General features: G+C 37.0%; 1 protein-coding gene across 5 annotated transcripts in view; it reads right to left on the bottom strand.

The window, feature by feature from the left end:
• The window catches only part of exoc6 (exocyst complex component 6), a 64938-nt gene that overhangs the window by 25864 nt on the left and 20240 nt on the right, over positions 1-18834 (bottom strand). For all 5 annotated transcript variants that reach the window (XM_073866680.1, XM_073866682.1, XM_073866684.1 and 2 more), the window contains exons 3-15: positions 18566-18613; positions 18353-18443; positions 17813-17858; positions 15060-15264; positions 11835-11987; positions 11511-11579; positions 7248-7331; positions 7110-7156; positions 6860-6980; positions 3029-3100; positions 2767-2861; positions 1700-1808; positions 727-836 (exon numbers count right to left, since the gene is read on the bottom strand). In XM_073866680.1, the coding sequence (XP_073722781.1) occupies positions 727-836; positions 1700-1808; positions 2767-2861; positions 3029-3100; positions 6860-6980; positions 7110-7156; positions 7248-7331; positions 11511-11579; positions 11835-11987; positions 15060-15264; positions 17813-17858; positions 18353-18443; positions 18566-18613 (1250 nt within the window). The remainder of the gene's footprint in view (positions 1-726; positions 837-1699; positions 1809-2766; positions 2862-3028; positions 3101-6859; positions 6981-7109; positions 7157-7247; positions 7332-11510; positions 11580-11834; positions 11988-15059; positions 15265-17812; positions 17859-18352; positions 18444-18565; positions 18614-18834) is intronic.

The following is an 18834-nucleotide window of genomic DNA, read 5'->3' as shown; positions in this document are numbered from 1 at the left end:
GTTCAAATCACAGGGAATCAACACTTAAAGTATAACTTGGATGCAATTTAAGTTGTTTTTGAAACAATGTGCATGAAAAACAGGTGGTGGACTGTGGGACATCAAATCCAAATGATATCTGTACTTCTGACCGTATGGGAAAGAATTTGGGGTGCCAGTGGCAAGCACAACACAGACCCCTCGCAATGCCCAGCCAAATGCCACAGAGCTTAAAGAGAACAAATATTGGCAAAGGGGGTGCTGGAGGATAATATGATGGTGGTTTAAGATCTGTCAGGTTAAGCGAGGCTTCCCATGGACAGGGTTCATGTCACAGTTCTTCAAAAAAATAGTAATGCTAATAATGTTGCCCAGACAGATGCGAGAGATTGTCTGTTTTTTTTTTCTTTTTAGAGGAAAATCTATACAAAAAAAGACTAAAACAAGATAAATGTTTTTTGAAAGCTGAAAGCAGAACCACCCCAAAATTGGGTGTTCTGCAATAATTTGATCTGTTCTTTCTGTGGGATTTGTGCTCTTTTTGGATTTTTGTGGATGCATGTGGGCCTGCTGATACTTCTTGCTTTACCAAAGTAACATAATTAACTGGTTTACGCAGGTCATAAAATGCTACAGAAAAAAGCTACAACTACAATTACTGTGTTTCAATAAATTGCCTACAAATGTCAATTATCAGCAAAGGACTGTGTTAATGTAGAGTCATTGGTGTTAGTGTAAACTGTTCACCTGCGATGGAGCGATTCAGAGAACTTCAAACTGGCATAAATAAATTCCTTCACTTGAGCGTAGATTTGAGGCACGGACTGGGACATCGGCAGCTTCTTTGGAAATTGTTGCTTTTCAATAATGAAAGATAGAATAAAAAAACATTTGTCAATGAAAATGCAGGGTAAGACTTGGTTTTATGCACTAAGCACTATTAATATCAAATGAAAAGGAAAGTTTAGTAAAGTTATTTTTTTAAATGGCACGGTGTGTTAAGAGAAAAACAGTTAATTCTTATGTTGAATTCAAAGCTATTCATAAAAAAAACTATTCATAAAAAAATCAATAATTATCTTAAAGGGCACCTATTACACAAAATTCACTTTAACACGATGTTTGGACGCGTGTTGTGTTGGCAGCCATACCATACAATAAAACATAATCCACCCATTCATTTTTTAATCCCCATTAAACCAAAGCAGTCTAATCAGACATGGCGTTTTGATTCTCTTATCAATGTGACATCACACTGATAAAGCCCCACCCACAGCCACTGACTGACAGTTCTGCATTACCATAGTTTCCACCCTCAGCAAATTGTACACTGTCTGCCATATCTCAATATTAAGATATAATTGTCTCAGACTGTATTCACAGGAATCAGATCTATTTGAACTGTAACCGCTCACTGTCTATTTTGATAAGGGAGTGAGGGGCAGTAGCTTATTTGCATTTAAAGGTACATACACAAAAAACAGTCAATTTTTTGCTCCCACCCAAATAGGGGCATTTTGGACATGCTATAATAAATGATGTGTGAGGTATTTTGAGTTGAAACTTCACAGACACATTATGGCCACACCTCAGACTTATATTACATCTTTAATTATTTAATCATTTTTATAAAAATAGGTTATAAATTGATATTAAATAAAAAAACGTTAATTGTTTAATTGACCAATGGAGGTTTTGTTGGGATAAATGTTTGACAAACCTTTTCAATCTCAGCATCATGAAAGGGGAAACGACTGATCACAGCTTTATACTCCTCTTCATTTTCCACTGGAATGGGACTGTAGTTGTCCTGCTCAAAAATCTCCCTATAACAGCCAAGAAGCCAACAGTTGTCATTAAAACACAGATCTTACTGAAATGGTTAGTTTACGCTAAAATCACAAATCGAAAATGAATTAACCCTTTAAAGGATTAGTCAATAAAAAAAAAATCCAGATCATTTACTCACCACCATGTCATACAAAATGTTGATGTGTTTCTTTGTTCAGTCGAGAAGAAATTATGTTTTTTGATGAAAACATTTCAGGATGATTCTCATTTTAATGGACTTTAATGGACCCCAACACTTAACACCTTACTCAACACTTAACATTTTTAAAGCAGTTTAAACTTGCAGTTTCAAAGGACTCTAAACGATAAAAATATGCACTTTTAAACCACAACTTCTCGTCTATCTCCTGTCCTTTAATGACGTGGAAAGGTCACGTGTAACACATATGAAACGCACATTTGCGGACCATTTTAAACAATAAACTGACACAAAGACATTAATTAGTATCATTCGACATACAACAACGTCGGAACGGTTCTCTTTCTCCACACTTGTAAAAACTGGGGCGTAGTTTCGCATTCGTCATCCGTGACCTCTTGACATGATTATGTATTGCGTGAGGTCACAGGACCGGAGATAGACCAGAAGTTGTGGTTTAAAAGTGCATATTTTTTATTTTTCCTGTAAAAAATGACAATCGTTTCTCTAGATAAGACCCTTATGCCTCGTTTGGGATTGTTTAGAGTCCTTTGAAACTCAGTTAAAAAAACTGTTAAGTGTTGAGTTAAGTGTTAAGTGTTGGGGTCCATCAAAGTCCACCAAAACGAGAAAAATCCTAGAATGTTTTCCTCAAAAAACATAATTTCTTCTGGACTGAACAAAGAAAGACATCAACATTTTGGATGACATGGTGGTCAGTAAATTATCTGGATTTTTTTAAGAAAATGGACTAATCCTTTAAGTGATATTGACTGATTATGAGGTTTTGCTCCCTAAACACCAGCGCCCATTTCTTCAGCAATGTTTCATTGTATTGATCTCGAACCTCAAACAAAAGGTCAAAAAGTCTGTTCACAGGGAAACCATAACCCTATGAGACAAGAAACATAGTGATAGTGCAGCACAAAATACACTTGAGATCTAATGAAAAATGTAAACAACAAAATATATGGTTGTATCAATGTAATTTATTTAATAACTATAAAACACATGAGCCACACAGAGATCCTTTAATGAAAATGTGGTTGGACAATATACCTGTAAAGTGTCTGCCAATATAACAATCAGGTTCTTCAGCTCCAAGACCAGGTCAGGATCATTGCAGTATGACTATGGGATCAAAAACAATAAGATAACAAATTAGTTCGACATAGATTACATGTTTGTTTAAGACACTTTTCAGTTACAAAAGTCACAGCATGTAGGAGGAAAAAAAGGTGCAGTCCATATTTTACCCCACCATGCAACAGAATTTCACAAGTCTTAAATTAGGCTTTAATTGGTTAATAAGAAAATTTCATTTTTTGTTTTGTTTTTTTCACCTGACATTTCTTGACCATCTCACAAGATTTATCCCCCTACCTCCCTAATAAAAACTTGTGTTAACAAACTTAGCACCCAGGATTCAAACTCAATTACAGTTTGTGTGGACCTCTGAGATCTCCACCAAAGTTTGGCTTTAACATTACCCTCTAAATGGGCAGCTCACGGAGAGTCACGTATTGATCAAATACACTTGTGTCTTAATGAGTCTTTAGGGCACATTAGCATCTAAATAACCCCCCCTCCGATGTCCATGAGGTTAAATAGGAGAGAGCGCCGCTTGACCCAGGCAGGGGACTGATGATTGACAGGATTACTGAATGTCTGAGCATACAGACCTGCCCACCCACTGTCATGCACAGACCCTATAAACCAGTACATACGCCACCAGTCACATTTATTCTTGGTTTACCATTAGTTCTCATTAAAACTCATTTAAATTGGGGAATAAGACTAATGGAGGTCTGGGAGTTTAATCTTCTTATCTACCCTTTATCTAGATCCCATCATGGAGGCCTTTTAAACACTTTAGAGGAAATTCCTTCCAACCACCCGGTCTAAAAAATGTTTATCAGTAAAATTTTAGTTTTGTAAAGAAATTCACATGTCAAGCACTATTTATATGTCAAAAATATCATTTAAAAGTACTTTAATAAGTTATGTATTTAAACTGGCAAGTTACTGCTCCAGTTTTAGCAGCCTAACGCAGATCAGTTATTGATCAGTATTTAACAGTTAGTTAATGATTAAAGGTAAACTGAAGATGTGGGTCCGTCTTAAAGCACAATCAGCATCATTTTTATGGGTTAGTTGGTGCATTTCGCTATAGTTTTCAGACCTAAGGCAGGCAAGCGCCTCGCTCAAGCTGACCGGGCTCGATGGTAAACATTGAGGTTGGTTGTACAGGAGCTGCAGGTTTGATTTACGGCCCCTTGCACTAGCGTGATTCTCTTGTTAAACATTTAGATAGGGCGCAGTGGCCTGCCTCTCAAACGCAGGGAGTGAGTGCGTAAATCAAACTGTAGCCCACAGCGTCACTCCACACCTCACGCCATCATCTACTTCACTGTCAAAACACATGACCGTACAGACAAACACACATGGATTGTTTTGTCTTACATTGCATATATTTACATGTTTTTAAAATAAATAATACAAATTTTATAAAAATAATAAATGTAACAACAATATTATAAAAAATAATTGTTTTTATAATTTACTGTTATTATTTTTAATCATTTTCTTTAAAAATAAAAACAATCTCTATATTACTTTTATACTGAAAGTTAAGTTATAAGTTAAAAGACCTTTAAAAAAAAGTTAAACAACAAAGAACATTACTATTAATCTCATTACACTAACCTTTAGTGTATCACACTTCATAATAAATATATTTGTAACTAATTTGTCTATTCTGCTATTATATATTTGATGCAATATTATATTATATTGTATTTTATTTTATAAAACGGTTAGTTCCAATCCTTGATTCTGATTGGTCAATAGGTGTGCTTTATTCGCAATAAAACACTGCTATGACCGCTTCACCCAACGGTTCTATTTAATATCACTGCGCCCTTAGCAACACCCTTAGCAACACATAAACATATAATGAGACAAAGTCTGAGAACAGTTTGTTGTTTTTATTTGAACTTTCATGTTGTTTTTCGCAGTCAGGGACTATTTTTTCTAGCGGAAGGAATGCTTTTATTAATTTAACTTCATGAAAGTTGCACTAATATTTTTTTTACTTTAATATTGTGGTGTAACCGTTTTATAAAAGCAGTAAGGTACTCGAGGCAAGTGCTGTATCGTGAATAAGTAACGGCTGAAGGGGTTGCAGGCACTCCGCTTCGCGTCGTGCCTAACAACGCCCTTCAGCCGTTACTTATTCACGATACAGCACAGCCTCTCGTACCTTATTGCTTACATATAATATATTATATGATTTCAGGCAACAGACATGTTCCAGCAATTTTTCAAATAATGCAATATCTGAAAATTAAAAAATCATCAAAAATTGCTATTCATATTTAAGCAGTAAGCAGTTTGACCAATGCATATTTTTGACACGCATTGTAGGATTATTATTTTGTTTTATATTACTTGTACAGCACATTGATCTCAACTTCTGATGGTTTAAATGTGTTTTATAAATAAATAACCTAAACTAAATAATTTACTTTATATTTTACAAACTATTTTACTGTTTATGAAGTTTTACTTATTAAAAGTTTTACTAATAATTGTTTGCTTCTGTAGCATTTTATGTTTTCAAAATGAGTACAAAACTGTTATATTGCTTAATGTCAAGACTAATGAAATAATTAAATGTAAATAGATTATAAATGTTTACATTCACTATAAAAGTTTCTCACACAAACATTATCATAATTTGGGAATTTTGTAAATAATTTAATAGTTTAAATCAGGTTAATAAAAGAGCAATTATAAAGAAAATGTCAATTTTTTTTTATCTCTGTTTTATTAACCCAACTACACTTACATTTAATTTATTTTGTTATGTCGCATCTGTTATCAGGCTCTACGAAACAACTGTGGTTTCTTGGAAAACTTTATGCAATTTTTTTCATATTACACTCTATTTACTTTATTGCTATTAGTTTGTGTCTATAGCTTACTGGGTAAAACACTGTATTAGCAGTGCAAAGATCATGGGTTCGATCCCAAAAAACACACAGACTAATAAAGAAGTTTAAACTGATATTAGTTTATGCGTTAGCTAACATGAACTATCAATTAAAAAAATATTTCTACAGCATTTAATAATCTTAGTTCATGTTAATTTTAGCATTTACTAATATATTAATAAAATCACATGTTTAAACTGTTAATATTAGTTAATGCACCATGAACTAACATGAATAACCGTATTGACACTAACATACTGTTTATTTACTAATGTTTTCTAATACAACCTTATTGTAAAGTGTTACCCATATTATTAACTTCCACGACTTTTCCAGTGTTTTCCAAACACAATTCTCAAAAATTCCCTGTTATTTTGAATTCCCTTTAAAATGCACCTAATTTTGTTTAACGAACCTCGCAGAAATTATCAGAAGCCGAAAGGATTTAAGTTTATTTTGAAAACAAGGCATTTGGAATGATAATTGGAAGCATTTCCTGGTGAGCCCCTTTTAGTGAAGATCCTTTCAATCTGATCTAATGGAGAGGTCAGTCGGGCCTAATGAGGACAGATTGCAACAATAACAGCAGATTAACTGTGAATATTCTAAACTGTCAGGGCTGAGAGTGTGTTTGGAGTGCCAGTCAGTTGTAAATCAGCGAGGGATTATGCAAATACCCTGTGGCTGAAGCTCACAGCCTGAGTCCTGCGGCCCAAACAAAGGGGTCAGGCCAGCTCTCTCTCCCACTGCTAGCAACTTTCAATCACAAAAAGACAGGGAGTCAGGCCAGAGCGCAGCGGAGGGGGGCAGATCCTAACACGAGGCTCCTCTGTGCCTCCCCCGCAACGTTCGTACCCGGTCGAGACCTGTGTGTGTGTGTGCATGCGGGACTCACGGAGTGTGTACGGAGAACTGCGATGATTTTGGACAGGGCCATGTTCCACAGCTCATCGGTGAAGGCTCTGGTCACCAATCCTTGTGTGGCATGCAATATGTGATCCTCCACCACAAAAAATCTGCAAAGCATGATGGGAATTAATACAATGTCTGACTGAACACTTGGCATTGCATGATGATCCATCACTAGAAAATAGGCTTTATTGCAACTAACCAATCCGTCAGTCAAATGTCATAATATCACTTACCCGACAATCTGATTGAAGTACTTCCTGTAGCCCTCCACTGTCTCGTGCTGAAATGAACAATAAATAACTGTAACAAAACGAACAAACAAACAAACAAACATATAAAGACTGTAACTAGATTCAAAAAAATACACAAACCATGTTGGCCTGGGGCTGCAGTACAAGTCTTGCTTGTTTTTTTCTCTGTTTCCTGTAGTAATTTTCAAACGTCTCTCTATCCCCCTATAAACACAAGGATGATAACATGGGCAGTTGAGTTGAGCTATAATAGCTAATTTTTGTTTAGTCAACCTCAGGCTTTTATATATCAGCCCACCTATGTGTATCAGAGTAGGCAAATAACACAGAGACGCGTCACACGTCTTTATGAATATGAACACAATGGCGAAAACAACTGTAGTTTGATTAACGTGTACACGTGCTCGACAAAATACATGTAAATAACGTATGACGTACGTAAATAACGTCCATAAGAAACCATAGAAAACTGCATAACTAAGGGTGTACTCACACATGTGTACAAAACCGTACTGAAGTACGTTTGACCTTTTTTTAGAGCCGTTTACACAGAGATGCATTTAGCTGTATACATAAAAATTTTATATACTATCGGTGTTTCGTCCAGATGGATCCGGCATTTTGGGAGCCTGAATCTACTCATGACACCCTCAGGTTTTGTGTGTACAGCCACTACGTATATTTCGTGATACGATTACGTCATAACCCCACTTTTTTGACCTTAGTCAGACACTGCTAATTAGGGATGTAACGATTCAACCGTGTGTCCCATTAAAAATGCCTGTCTGAAATCGATTCTGAATCGCAAGGCTGCGATTTGGTCAGTAGGAAGTCCTTATCAATCTAAAATCATTATGAGTCGGAGTCATTTATAACGTGCATTTAAGAAAAGCAACACTCCTTAAACAAAATCATTTAAAATATTCTTTATTATCATGAAAATACCTGAAACAATTTGAAGAACAGTGATATAAATATTCCTGTAGACATTTCCTGGAATAGCATTCGTAATGCTATTTCTTTTGTGGCACAAAGGGAGTTTCTGCTTAGGAGCGCCCCCTGGCGTTCGGATGTGCCTGGATTTCACCGTAATTCATTCAAATTCATTAGGGATGCACCGATATGGAAATTTTGGCCGATACCGATAACCGATAACTCTTTATATTTGGGAGCCGATAACCGATATATATAGGCCGATAAATATTCATATTATTTCACAATGAAAAACTCCCAGACCGCGGACATCTTGCCTTTGTGCTAGACTAGCATACTCTTCTTAAGCCCGCAACGTGTCATCTTCGTGCTATGTCACAGAAAGCACTAATCAAAACTCCACATGGCCAGCAATGAGCAAGTGAAGTGGTTCAACAAACCAAAATAATCCATCATTTATCGGCTTTCATTTATCGGGCTAATTTTGCTATCAGACCGATAACCCATAATATTAAAAATAAGCAGTTATCGGCCGATAACGATATGTCAGCCGATATATCGTGCATCCCTAAAATTCATTCATTGAGAAAACGCGCATTTGCACGGTTAATCGTTACACCCCTACTGCTAATGCTACGTACACACCAAACGCGGGGCATCGCGTTACTCGCTCTAGATTTCTTACGGGATTTAAAAAAATTTCGCTCGAGTTGAATATTTTCAATTACAAAAAGACAGGGAGTTTTTTTTAGGTTAATAGCGCGTGTTTTCGCGACAAATGCGCCACCCATATCGCGTCATTCGCATCTTTGCATTGACTTTTTATGTAATCTACTAGCGCAATTCGTTGAATTCGCGTTTGATGTGTATGCCCCATTAGTCACATAACAGCATAGACAACAAAATAAAAACTTCTCAATGCCCTCAACCGAATATTTTCCTAGTCGACTAGTAGTCGTTCATTTTCGCTAGTCGCACGTTTATGATATTAATGTATTATTTAAATATATATACGTGGAGGGGGCATCTGATAATGGTTTGAGTTTCAGGGATAAGAAAACATTGTGTGTAACATTTCTAACATTGTTTTATGTTACAGTGACATACTGAACCATAATAATAAGCCTTTGAAATATAAATTAAGCACCCGGCCCCGCGATTTAAATGATGCGGGTTAAAGGATTTATAAATGCAAAGTATCACATCAGTTACAATGCTCTATTCAAACAGAATTAGTATTACCTGGTGACCTCTAGTCATTTGTTATAATTGCGGAGGTTGTCTGTGATCTTAATTCCATGCGAATCGGCCACTGTCATTTTCCGGTCTGTCATTTTTAAAGTAAAAATTCCCCTTGGGTCGGCATGGGTCCTGTGATCATTGAAGTACTGTGCGAATCGGAATCTCTGTAATTTGGCAGGCTCACATATCATTTTTCAAGCTCTTTACCTGTGCTTTTTTTAACTATCTTTTAATTTTTGTCTGTTTCTGCGCAGCCGGCTCTGCAGCTGAGCAGTGCAACAACATACAGTACAGAGATGCATCCATCCACTTTCCTTTTGCAGCTTGAGGGATTACAAACCAGCGCGCCTTTACTTGTTGCTTATTATATTTTCAGCTGTTAAACGTCTAATCAGTCTCTCCTTCATGATTAATATTCATAATGTGCAGAACCTTTATTAATGAGATCTCTGAGGCGGAGCTGTCAGCCGGGATATCGTTTCTAAAATAATATAAACAGCAATCTTTTCTTTAAAAACTAAATTGTGAATAATTGTGTTAAATTTAGGAAATATAAATTAGAGTCAAATGAAGGAATAAATAAATATGCAGCAAATTTAAACACTTCAACAGAAAACCGACAACATTACCATCAAATAAAAACTCTGAGGTTAGAATGCAAAAATCACCTTTATAATTTAATATTTTTTCTTAAAAAACTAACATTTAAATACATTTAAGTGTAGGATATATTTTAAATTAGAAACAAATGAATAAATAAATGTACCGCAAATGAAAACACTTGAAAGGAAAATATCAGTGGCAATACACATGCCAACAGCTTTACAGAGGTCAGAACACAACATAAAATTGTAAGGAATAATTGATGACGGGCCATTAAATTATAAGAAAATAATGCACACCCAAAGTGGCAGTGGCGACTCGTGACTGCTCATCCGAGGGGCGCTAATTCAAAATATGTGTTCGGAGTGTCATGTGTGTTGCTTGCGTTTTCAAAATATGTGTTTGTTGCAGCATGTAAACCATGTGCATCACGTGTTTTGTCAAAATAAGAGCCTGCTGCACACGCGTCAAAATCGTTTATGATTAAAGAGACGCTCACGTTCACAAAATACACGCAAGACACTCACTTAACAGTAAACTCTGATTACACATGAGATTATGCGAGTATGTGTCAAACGCGAGCGTTATTTTACTTATTTTGACAAGACACGTGATGCACATGGGATCACTCAACACGCAGAACACATATTTAAAATTACGAACCACACACATGACGGGCTTCATACATGTTGTGACGAACTTCGCATCAAGCGCCCTCGAAAAAAGAAGTCACCGGCCGCCACTGCAAGGTGGTAATGCGGCACGACGCCAAGCAGTTACACCGCGAGTGTGCATTATTTTCAAATAATTAAAAGGACTAGAGTCTTCGTGTGGTACGCTTGCAGTGGTGGTCTCTGGTACTGGTTCAATTTGGTTCGGGGCGAGCGCAATAGTGCGAGCGTGAACCATGAAAACCTCCTAAGGTCTAAATGGCTGGACTTTGGCCAGGTTAAGATGCAACATGGACCAGACTTAATTTAATGGTTAAAGCTGTCCCTGTGCACATGAATGTTATTCATCTAATGTAAACATATCAAAACGTTCATCCCACTGACTAAGAAATAAAAGCCAACTGAACTGTATCTTCACTCATCCGTCAATGTAAACCACCTGTGATCTCTCTGTGTGCGCGGTTGAGAAGCGGCCCTCGGCAGTGTTCTCATTAACTAAAGCATTGAGTAAAGGACTCGACTCTTCCCACGGCCAGTTTATGCACAAACTGAATGGCTAAGCTTTAAAAATTTTACTGCTTTGTTTATACGGTTAAACAGGGGTTACTGCCCGGTCAATCCCATGAGACGCCGCGGTCCGACTTCTGACCAGAAGAGCGGCGAAATTGCGCGGCAACGCGCTAACAAACTCGCTCTCCCCACACGTTAGTTTGCGTTTGGTTTAAAGTAAAAATAATATTGATGGTATGACAGTCAAAACTTTGGAAATCCCTGTGCTTATAAAAGACAATAACGTCCGAGGTGCCAAAAATGTTTTAGTGAAATATGAAACAATGAAAACAAACGCACATATCTACTACAGAACCCAAACATCATTTCATGTCATTCTGTGTTCACAGTGTGTGTTTGTAGTGAAGGAGATGGTGGAAATTACCAAAACAGTGTAGATGTGAAGACAGCGATAGACAGGTGAGAAATCCACTAGATCGTGGGCCGTCAACACCTTAAAGAGAAAAACATTAACATTTAAAGCTTTATAAACAATTATAAACAGGAAAAACACTGCATACTAGTATAAAAATACTAAAAAAGCCACAAAGTTATTGTCTCAATGTGAAACGTTGTTCTTATCCCAGCTTAGTATTTTCACAATGTGTCTTTCTCTAATATTGATTAATATCTATAATTATTGCAATTATACATAACAGTTTTTTTGCCAGAACACTAAACTTTCCCAAAATGTCAATATGGATCAAACCTCGTCATCTGTGTCATCTTCATCTGCCGCCTCCTCTGTGTTTAGGCCGTTGTGATGGAGTGGCGTCCGGCCGTTCAGACCGTGCAGAGGTTTAGCGCAGGTGAGGGTCACCTGTTTCTGTACTGCACTGTTAAATGTACGATGAAGCTGAGCCTGAGGGAACACAGAAATAACTCACAATGACTGGCTACTGTACATGATAGTCACTTCAAACTGTATGAAATGGCTGGGTCACAGGTCTCTAATAGGATGACAAGCAGCAGGGACAACAATGCTAAATGCAAACAATACAATTCAAATAGTAAAACAACGATGCATAGTAAGCAATATTATAGTAGAATAAATACGTAAAAGTAAAGTAAAATGTGACCCCGGACAAGATTAATGTAATTTAGGGCTGTCAAATGATTAATCACGATTAATCATAAAATAAAAGTTTGTGTTTGCATAATATATTTGTGTGTTTATTGTAAGTAATTATTATGTATATATAAATACACACATACATGTATACATTAAAGAAAACTGTTGTTTAAAAAATAAATTAATAAATAATAAATGTAAAAAATGTATATATAATATAATACCCATCTGGTGAGGTAATAGACATTTAGTTTAATTGCTAAACTACTAAAGTGAACGAAAATTCAATGAATTTGAACGACGCGCACATTAGTTTTACCATCCGCAAAATTGGAAACAATGGAACAAAATAAAGTGTTAACTTTCTAGTTTCAAATGGCCAGTATTTTGTTATTCTTGAACCCATAGATCATGGTCTTGGTGTCATTTTAAAGTTTTTTATTCCAGCTCTTTCTATCTGAACAACTTGTTTTAGCATTTAACCATGCTGAAAATTTTACTCACATATCTACCTTTTGCACATTTTATTTATGTTTAATAATAGCTCTTTCTACAGTAGTTCTTTCTAATGGTATTTTTTTTAAATTCCTTTTGCACATTTTATTTGTTTATATGTTCAGTAGCTCTTTGTAGCTCAAGCAAATCCACAAACTTATAAAAGGATTTATTATTTTTTACAATGTCGTCTGTTGACTGCTGAATATAAAACCCCTTCAATATAAGAGGTGTCGAGTCAGCAAAAAAAAAAAAAAAAAAAAAAAAAAAAAAAAGAGTACTGGCACCTCTTTTGGGCCACTTAAAGCACTGTGTATACAGTATATACATATACATGTTAGTGTTTCTTAGGTACACACATGCATATGTGTTTGTATTTATATATGCAAAATAAGTACACACAGTTAGTAGGGGTGTGACGAGACACTTAATCCACGAGACGAGACGAGACACAAGATTGGGTTCACGAGAACGAGACGAGACGATATTTTTACACTTTTTAAGAAACCCTCGATGATAAAATAAATGAATAAGAAACTGAAATCATGTTATTTTTAAATGTTTTAACTAATCAAGGACTGGCCCTAACAATTATTTTACTAACTGATAATGACGTAATTTGTTATTTTTGGGTAATAAAAATAGACCCAAGTGAGCAGTAGCCTTTAAAATTACATAATAACGAAGATGCAATAATAATTGGTTCAAATAAAGTATTAAAACCAAGTTACATTAAACAACATAACATTAACACACACATTACATTTGTGGTCTATAAATAAAAAGCATTATGTATATATTATAACAAATGCCTGCAGGGGGAGATAGTTGACTCGTCTCGCGGACGCTATCTTTACTTTCACTTTAGACGGAGAGAAACGCTTATTTTTTAGCCAAACAGTTTAAATCCATTTGAATATTTAATATACGTTTATTTCTTTATAATAGAAATGAACATGCAGACATTAAATCATGTAAACTCTGTGATGGTTTAATCTGCTGAGACTTCACATCTGACACTGATCACCAGACAAACACAAAACGTCTCAGACTTCATACGAGCTCCCAAACGAACATTATTGGAAACCCAAACAAAAAAGCAAATGCAGTAAAAGACAGAATATTACGCATGCACTGTAAGAGGCTAATTACACCAACCACGCTTTAAACGCTTGGAAACGCAAGGCGCGACGCACTGCCTTTTTTAAAAAAAGAGCAGTGCGAGTCGACGCGGCTTTTAATATTGCTAGGCAACCACCTAGTCAGCTGTCTTGTCAATCAAATATTGAAGCGTGCGCTCTTTTGCTGTTAACTGTCATATTAGCAGAAACTTTAAAAAGATGACGCTTGCTCTGACCTTGGTTGAGGGTGAGAGGTGCACAAACACGCAGGAGAGAGTGAGCGAGTGGAGGCCGGTTCTTCAAAGCAACTGTAAACTTCCCTCACCACAACGTAAGGCCCGCATCTCCCCTCATTCGAGTGGACAATGGAAAGACGCGAATGACTTCGGGCGCTTCTCCGCTCTCAGCGTTCCTTCAAAGGCGCGTGCTGCGGCCGCCGGCAAAAACCGCATGGCGCTCAGCGCGCAAACGCTCCATGCCCATAGAATATCATTTAAAAAAAGGCGCCTGCAACTGCCATAAACGCTTTTGGTGTAACTGGCCCCTAAAAGGGTCAAACAGAAAGCTGCATCCTCCGGAGGTCGCATATGCAGGCTGCATACGTCATTAAAGTTTATTTCAGATCATTAACTGAGCATTACATTCGCAAGTCGTGAGCATATTACAACAATTTGCGATTAACTAAATTATTAGTAAACTTTATAATTGTTAGTAGTCTCTAATAAGACAGTCTTTATGAAGTAAATGCAGTTTAAAAATGCGACCTCCGAAGGATGCAGTCTTTTATTTGAGAAACGGCCAGAATTTCACCTACACAAGAAATCTCGCGAGACACACTTAATCTCGCGATACATATTTAATCTCGCGAGATCTCGTCGCACGAGATCTCGTCACACCCCTAACAGTTAGTGCACACACATACTGTATATTATGCAAAAACAAACTTTTATTTTGTATGCGATGAATCATTTGACAGCCCTAATGTTATTACAGGTTTGTTCGTAAGGTAAATAATTGGATGCCGTGGGCAAGATTTTTCTAATTCATTAAAAGGGATAGAAACCAATATTCTCAAAGTTATTATTCAGCTTATGCCATTTATAAATGTCGTACATTGTTGTGTAGTTCACTGTAATACGTTTGATAATCATTTCTATAAGATATTGTACTCTATTTTTGTACAAAACAGCTGAAATAAAACCGTTAGGAACCACTGCATTAAACAAATGAAGCAAATAATCCCCACCTGTCTCATAGCAGTTTCCCCAATCTTATCCGAGTGCTTCCGGATGCTCTCCAGGAAGTCTTTCAGGTCGGACATGGAGATTTCCTTAATCTCCTCACGGAGTTTCGGAAGCGTCTCGGCCATGATTTGACAGAATCTGTACTGGCTCACTCTGGGAATATAAATGTTTTCCAGCTGCTCCATGGTTTTCAATGCAGAGTAGTATCTACAAAATAAAATGAAAGCAATAAGGCATGAGAGGCGAAAAATATAAAGTATAAGCGGAATGATTGACTCCGAATGGTAATTCGACTATAAAACGTACTATTTACTAAAATAACCACTGTGCAGTAGTAAACAATAAATGAAGATAAATCTGTTTTTAGCGTTTTTGTCAAAACATGTTTATTATTATGTTATCATGTTATTATTTTGTTTTATGGTGCTACTTAGCTGTATTTTTTAAGTTATGAAGGTTTAAATCAAAACAAACCAACTGCATGATATAGTTATCTCGTTTTGCAAAGAAACTCTTCAAATGCATTATTATTCATTCTCTGAATAAACAATCCATTAATTAATATAAATTATAAATCTAATGGAAAGTACATACTACAGACACAGATAAGCGTCCCTTAAGCAAGTCCCCAAGTACGCAGTTTAGTTTTTTTTTGTGTGTACGCACAGTATACATGGTCGAACGCACAGCCTTGCAAAGTATAGTTTATTTGACTCCTGTGTGTACACAGATAATCGACGCATGCACATTGCGACAAAGTGCAATGTATCTCCTGGGCTACATACTACATTCTGTAGGCGCACGCGTAACCTATGCATACAATGTAAATGGGTTTTGAAAAATCCTGCTGGGCGCGTACTCTTCTGATTATGAAAATTGCGTCTGCGCACTGTAATGCAGACCCTCGCATATACATAAAAAATGGACTATATTTCAGTCTTTAGCCTTTGTGTCTCATCTAATTAGAAATGACAGTTTAAAGAGCAACATTTCCAGAAAAATTCTGGAAAGACAAGTCTATTACAAAGCTTGTGTGTTTATCACTGGGGTCATTGAAAAGCAAGCGTGTCTGCAATCATAATATGCACCTTACAACAAAACCATAATTTTCCCATCATTAACGCACAGTACTAATACAGTTATAAACTCCTCCCACAATCGTTGTCACCTTCGAATGCTCCCTGACCTTATGTATGTATGTAAGGCCACGGTGGCACCCTTTCCAGTTAAATGTAAAAGGAAAATCGTCTGAAAAATATTTGCATGCTCCAAGTCCAGTGTGACCGCCCCTGTCTGATGAGACTATGCCCCAGTCTGATGATTAGGGTGCAGTGGCGACAAACAGATTAATGGAGGGACTCGTTGTGTTAATTGCCTCAATTTAACAGAGGCCTGTCACGGTCCTGCCGGTACGGCCCGCCTCTGTGAAGGTCAATTGTTTTAGAGTTTGAATAGTGTATTTATTCATGATGTGTTATGATTCACTAAAACCACATTAATGGACAAAGAAGGGTCATTATTTTCAAGTTCAGAGTGGCCTTACATCCGTTCCTGCATCACAGGAAATCGTTGACCGTTGAATTACAGCAGCTGAATTCATTCATTCAGGAAAAAAACGGGCACTTTCCACCAATGCAGTACAACCTGGTGGCCCACTGCATTATTCTGAAGCAGTAACGCAGGCTTGGGGTGATACCTGGATTTTTAGAATCTGTGCATGCATTTTCACATATACCATAAAGGTCCCTTAAAGACAAGTGACGTATTTTTTACACAACGTCTGACGTTTGCTAAAATTTCCGTGATTTCTCTCTCGAGAATCCATGCACGTGCATTTTATTTAGTTTATGACAAGATCATAAGAAGCGTGTGATGCTGTTGTGACATGGTGCATTATCCTGCTGAAAGTAGCCATCAGAGCCACACCATTACACCACCACCACCAGCCTGCACAGTGGTAACAAGGCATGATGGATCCATGTTCTTATTCTGTTTAAGCCAAATTCTGACTCTACCATCTGAATGTCTCAACAGAAATCAAGACTCATTAGACCAGACAACATTTTTCCAGTCTTCAACTGTCCAATTTTGGTGAGCTTGTGCAAATTGTAGCCTCTTTTTCCTATTTGTAGTAGAGATGAGTGGTACCGGGTGGGGTCTTCTGCTGTTGTAGCCCATCCGCCTCAAGGTTGTGCGTGTTGTGGCTTCACAAATGCTTTGCTGCATACCTCGGTTGTAACGAGTGGTTATTTCAGTTAAAGTTGCTCTTCTATCAGCTTGAATCAGTCGGACCATTCTCCTCTGACCTCTAGCATCAACAAGGCATTTTCGTCCACAGGACTGCCGCATACTCTACGTTTTTCCCTTTTCACACCATATAGAAATGGTTGTACTTGAAAATCCCAGTAACAATCATGCCACGCTCAAAATTGCTTTAATCACCTTTCTTTCCCATTCTGACATTCAGTTTGGAGTTCAGGAGATTGTCTTGACCAGGACCACATCCCTAAATGCATTGAAGCAACTGCCATGTGATTGGTTGATTAGATAATTGCATTAATGAGAAATTGAACAGGTGTTCCTAATAATCCTTTAGGTGAGTGTATATCACATTTTGATAACAGGCTTGCAAAAATTGCGTTTTGGAGTCAAACCATAATCCCCAACTCTTATGTACAAACTGCTCTCAATGATGCTAAACCCCGGCTGACTTAATAAATATAAAAACTGTAAAAGTCTGTGAACAGCACGTTACCGTTTTGATTCGAGTTGCTCCTTTAGTTTGCTGTACATTTCCAGGACTGCAGAAACATAAATAAAAGAGGAAGAATTCAAAATTCACAGAAAGGAAATAAACTTAATTTGTATTGCTTATTGCTCATTCAATGATATGAAACCACTTTGTTCAAGTCTGAAATTCATAATAGACAAAATAAATAGACAAAACAAACTACAAGCTAAATGTTTTTATCTACAGAATCGACCAACACATTGCTTTTTGAAAACCACCATTGAATTTACAATTTTTCTGTTAATCCTATCAAACCAGCGGCATTCTATTAAACGACTTAAAAATGAGTCCAAGATAAAGTAAAATATAATCAAACTGCTTTGTTAAATAAAGAACTGCATTCATTACTGTTATAAGAAACCTGGGAACGATTCATTTTTAATCAGAAGTTCTGGGAAATATGGAACGCTTACGCCACATTAGACTTTATAAAAGAAATAAAAATAAGTAACAGATAGCGGCAAAGATCTTAATTCCACCAAGCTTTTTAACACGGCGTCTCACCTGGGATGCAGAGCTGTAACTTCTCCACCGTGGTGGCCATGTTCCTCTGCTGGACTCGACAACGGATGACCTCTTCGGTTTGGGCCGTCACCTTACATAAGAGAAGGTCAAAGAGTGTAAAGCCCTCCTAATTAATGAGACTGTATTCTGCACTATTGCCCAATAATCGTCACTACTGGGCAGACATGCGAACAAAGCCAGACTGTGTCATACCTCTCGTCCGGCGTCTTGAAGTCTTCGATTGGTGTCGCTCACTTGGCCCTTAAAACATAATATCACTTTTGTTAGACAAATAAGCCCACAGTTCCCTGTTGTAACTGCTCACCCCTGTAATCAGATCAGACTCCATGAGGAGTCAAAAACAAAGAGGCGCAAATTCAGATTAAATACGCAGAGGGAACTTGAACTTTTGCTCTGCCGAGAGCTTTTATGGGCGGTAATCGCTTCTGACAGCCCTTTCTAACAGATTCTGTGACAAACTT

Source organism: Misgurnus anguillicaudatus, chromosome 4 (assembly GCF_027580225.2).
Source record: "Misgurnus anguillicaudatus chromosome 4, ASM2758022v2, whole genome shotgun sequence".
In the NCBI taxonomy this organism is placed as follows: domain Eukaryota; kingdom Metazoa; phylum Chordata; class Actinopteri; order Cypriniformes; family Cobitidae; genus Misgurnus; species Misgurnus anguillicaudatus.
The sequence above is the reverse complement of the archived record's forward strand: the minus strand, read 5'-3'. Positions and strand labels throughout refer to the sequence as shown.